Source organism: Terrapene carolina, unplaced genomic scaffold (genome assembly GCF_002925995.2).
Source record: "Terrapene carolina triunguis isolate 2854851 unplaced genomic scaffold, T_m_triunguis-2.0 Scaffold32227, whole genome shotgun sequence".
Taxonomy (NCBI): domain Eukaryota; kingdom Metazoa; phylum Chordata; order Testudines; family Emydidae; genus Terrapene; species Terrapene triunguis.
Window position 1 is genome coordinate 1,221 of NW_020696578.1, and position 4,309 is coordinate 5,529.

The window sequence follows — 4,309 nt, forward strand, 5'->3', positions numbered from 1 at the left end:
CCCCCCCCCCCCCCCCCCCCCCGAGACACCAGGCACCTGCCCCCTCCCTCCCCCAGGTCAGAGAAAACCGGTCACCCGCCCCCCCCGCCCCGAGACACCAGGCACCTGCCCCCTCCCTCCCCCAGGTCAGGGACACCGGCCCCTCCCCGCCCAACCCCAGAGACACCGGCCCCTCCCTGCCCCCCCCCAGGTCAGAGACACCGGGCACCCGCCCCCCTCCCTCCCCCAGGTCAGAGACACCAGGCCCTGGGGGGGCAGCGGGTGTCTGGGCGGGTGCTGCCCTGGGGTGCTGGGGGGTGAGTTGGGGTTGTGGGGCTGGACCAGGGCTGCAGGGGGTGCTGCCTGGTAGAGGATGCCCCCAGTCGTCCCAGGGCTGGGCCCCGGCTGAGCAGGACGCCATGTGGAAGCCCAGGGGCTGCGTGCGGGGGAGGCCCAGAGCTGGGCTCCAGGAAAGGCCCCGGTGGCATGTTTCCCCATCACACATCACCCCCTTGCATGTTCCCCCCTCATACATCACCCTCTCGCACGTCCCCCCCTCGCACATTCCCCCTTGTACGTGTCCCCCCTCGCACGTCCCCCCCCCCCTCCCACAACACTAACACGCCGCCTGCTTCCCCCAGGACCGGTGACGGGAACGAGTTCCTGCTGCAGGCCAAGGACGAGGTAGGACACGGCCGGGGTCTTGCTCCTTGGGGCCAGCCGGGAGCTTCGCTGAGGGGAGCTGGGGGGTCAGATGGCACAAGGGGAACCCGACCCTGCCAACGCTCACGTCTTCCGCGGCTCCTGAGTCCCGTTTCCAGGACCCGGAGCATTCGAACCCCTTCCCCTCGCACTCGGGGCCCAGAGCCCGGCCCGGCCGACGGGCACAGCCGCAGCCGGGGGCCGGCCAGGAGTCAGAGCAGAGTGTGCCCAGGCGGGTGCCTCTCGTGGCAGGGTGCCGCGGGTCGGAGGATGGGCAGCGCTGGTTCTTTGGGCCCTGACTGGGTGAAGTTCCACTCGGCCGGGGAGCCGAGCCCTGTGGCCGGGACGCCTCGAGCGTTCCCGGCCGGGAGTCGGGGCAGGAAGGCTGGTCCTGAGCCGTTCCAGCAAGTCGAGCTGTGCTGCTTTCCCGCGCTGGGGGGCCAGCCAGGCGTGCCCAGCCCCAGCCAGCCGGTGTATTGGGGGGCCGGGGCCAGGGTGGGTTCAGACAGCCAGAGTCTCTGCCCCCCCAGAGGCTGCGCGGGGGGTGGCAGCAGCTGGGGGTTCACGCGGCTCTTGCGTCTCTGTCCCGCAGGAGGAGATGAAGAACTGGCTCCAGGCGCTGGCTGCCTCCGCCGAGGAGCATGCCGAGATCGCCCGCTGGAGCCAGGCGCTGCTCACCACCTCCTCCACCGACGAGGGCAACCCGCGGCGGGAGAGCGACCGGCGGGCCAGCACGTCCGGCAGGAAGAAGTGAGGCGGGCGGGGCAGAGTGCCGGGGGCTGAGAGCGGACCCACGCCGCCCCACGGTCTGCAGCCTCCCTCCGAGCCAGCCCCTCCGTCTGCGCCCGTCCCGGACAGCCCCTGGACATGGGTGCCCTCGCACGCCCGCTGCAGGAAGCTGCGCCCGGGGAGAGGAGGGCCCCAAAACACACTCTGTTTGCATTCGGTGCCCGGAGGAGCCCAGCCCGTGTCAGCGGGAGCCGCCGGCCGGCCCAGCTCCTCACCACGGGATGATATATGCAAACCCGGCACCGTGTGGGGCTGGGAGGGGAAATCCACCGGACTCAGAGACTCTGCGCAGTGGGGAAGGGCCTGGCCCACTTCATTTCATCCCCTGGGGGGCATGCAGGAACCTCCCCCTCTCCCTGCGTGGGGCGGGGCCCAGAGAGGGGCGGGCAGTTCTGGTCCCTCCCCGGGCTGCGGGGGAGGGGTGCTTTTCGGGCAGATGCTCCCAGGGGGTTCAGCATTTTGGGTAATTCACATAAGGGAACCGGGCACCTGGCCCTCGCTGAGCCTGCTATGAACGTGGGCCCGTCGCACGGGGGCTGGGTTCTGAGCACACTCAGCGCTGCGTTTCCACGGCTCTCGGCCCGTTCACCTTTGGCAGGCCATGCGTAGCCAGCTCGCACCCGAGCCCGAGGCGGGACGAGATGGAAACGGGTGGGGGTGGTGCTGGCTGGGATGAGGAGAGTCTGCTGCAGCCAGTGGGGCTCCTGTTTACACCGGCTCTGGATTTGGCCCACGCCTTGGGATTGGGGGAGGGAAGGGGGCAGGGCTGGGGCTGGCCTTCGGGTCCATATAATGGTGTGCTGGCCCCTTAAGGCCCAGCCTAGGCCCCCACGCCCCCGGCCCAGGCTGGGCCAGCCAGGGATCGTGGGGAAGGGGACTGAGTTCGAGGTTGGGTTGTTCCTGGCTGGCCCAGCCTGTGCCAGGACCAGCGTGCTCTGGCCTGTTGCTGGCAGGCAGCTCTCGGTTCTGCCACCACCTCACCTCCCTCTCCTTGGCAGCGCCCGCGACTCTGGATGGGGCAGGCGTTTGGAGAGGGCATCCTGCCTCCCTGGCCTGGTCTGTCTCGCTGCAGCCCCGCGCTTGGCATCTCGTGCCCTGGGGGAGCAGGCTCTCCTGACGCCCGCAGAGCCCCTGGCCCTGACGCCGCCGAAGGGTATCTGAGACTCGCCCCCAGCAAGCCCCTGGTTCCACCTCCCACTCGTGCATCCCTTTGCACGCCAGCACTCGTGCACACATGTCCATGCACGCTCACGTTCCTGTATCCTGGGCCTGCTGTTCCCACCTCTGCCGTGTGGGTCAGAACGGCATCGGCAGCGCTTGGCCGGATCCCCCAACTTCTCCTGCGGAGCCAGGGGCCCGAGGGCTGGGAGCTGGGCCCTGCTGCCCAACCAGGACCCGCTGCGCTCGCTGCTGCCATGGGCAGGGGCTGGCCGCTGGAGCGTTTGCACAGCCAAGGGTGGAGCTGCTGGGCCCAGGCCGCTGTACCCCACAGGGCCTGTTCAGCCATCTGCCCCCAAGCCCACCCCGCACGTGTTGGGTTTGTGCCTATGCCCGTGCCAGGCTCGCCCAGCCCCCATGGAGGAGCCGTCCCTGGCCCCTCTCCATGTGTCCCCCCCCCAGGAGCCCTCCCCCGGTGCCTTCAGGCCACAGGAGATCCTGTCCCCGGGGTAGGCAGCAGCCCCCCAGCCCCTGCCCCTTCAAACCCTAGGAGCTCGGGACCGGCCCTTACCTTGGCCCAGGCGAGAGTTCAGGGGTCCCAGCTGCTGTGGGCTTGGCTCCGGTGCCGACTTCTCCCTCCCCAGTGCCATTAACAAGCCATAGTGCTGGCTCTGCACGTGTGTGAGCGGCCTGGCCCCCAGCCTCCAGCCCGCCTGGCATAGGGGCCCAGCGGGAAGAGCCGGGGGGTGAGGGGCTCCTCCCACGTCACACGAGGGGCACGTCTTTATGCAATAAACGGGCAGGGGGGAGGCTCTGGGGCAGGGGGCAGCGGGTTCTTGGCCAAAGCAGCCCCTGCCCGACCCTCCCCTGCCTGGCCGCAGTCCCTCGCAGCAGTGCAGAGCCGGGCTGGGGCCCTGGGAGTGACTGGTCAGGGGATCAGGCCCGTGGGCCGATTGCTTCAGGGTTCGGGGCCCTGGAGAGCCAAGCGCCAGGAATGGCTCCAAGGAGCGGCCCCTGCTGGTTGCAGTGCTGTGGCGAGAGCCCAGATGGACGCTGACCAGACGCTCCGTTGGGAATTGCCCCAGCTGTAGCCAAAGCCGCCTCGCCGGGTTCCCGGCCTTTGGCACGTAGCCTGGGGCAGGGGCCAAAAGAACTAGACATGGATTGGGCCGGACCCCGGCTGGCGTCGATCCCAGGGGTGCTGGCCACGAGACGGGTGTGGAACCAGCGTTTCCTCTCTCGGGTGGCGCCTGCCGCCGTCTCTGGGGCTGGTTCTTCAGGCAGCGCAGAGCCGGGGGCCCTCGGATCCGGGGGCCCAGTTCGCCATGGCCCTGGGCTGCCGGTGGGGAGCGTTTCCCACCCACTCCCCAAGCGTTCCCCAGGCACCGTGCAAACCGCCCTCGGTCTTGTGTTGCCCCCCAGCCGCCCCCCTGGTTTATACCCACAAGCCCCCCCACCCCACCCCCGCCTCCTTGTAGTAACATGGGAGAGAATCCAGACAAAGCCACTTCCCCCCCCCGGCCGCAGCCCCGCTTTCTCCCGGGGTGCCGGGAGCTGTACAATAGTGTAATTGCTCTACATCGTGTTTTTCCTCCTGTATAAAGAAAATCTTCCCGCGGCTCGGGGCCCTCGGGGGCTGGGGTCCAGTGTGTTTTGTCCCGGCTGTAAATCTGGGGGGAGC

At 69.4% G+C, this 4,309-nt stretch overlaps 1 protein-coding gene across 1 annotated transcript in view; it reads left to right on the plus strand.

The window, feature by feature from the left end:
• Positions 1 to 4,022, plus strand: part of LOC113409308 (spectrin beta chain, non-erythrocytic 4-like) — a gene marked incomplete at its 5' end in the record, with an annotated part of 4,378 nt that extends 356 nt beyond the window's left edge. Inside the window, 2 exons of the mRNA XM_026663070.1 lie at positions 621 to 663; positions 1,274 to 4,022. Coding sequence (XP_026518855.1) covers positions 621 to 663; positions 1,274 to 1,435 — 205 coding nt within the window. The remainder of the gene's footprint in view (positions 1 to 620; positions 664 to 1,273) is intronic.
• Between the last annotated feature and the right edge of the window lie 287 nt (positions 4,023 to 4,309).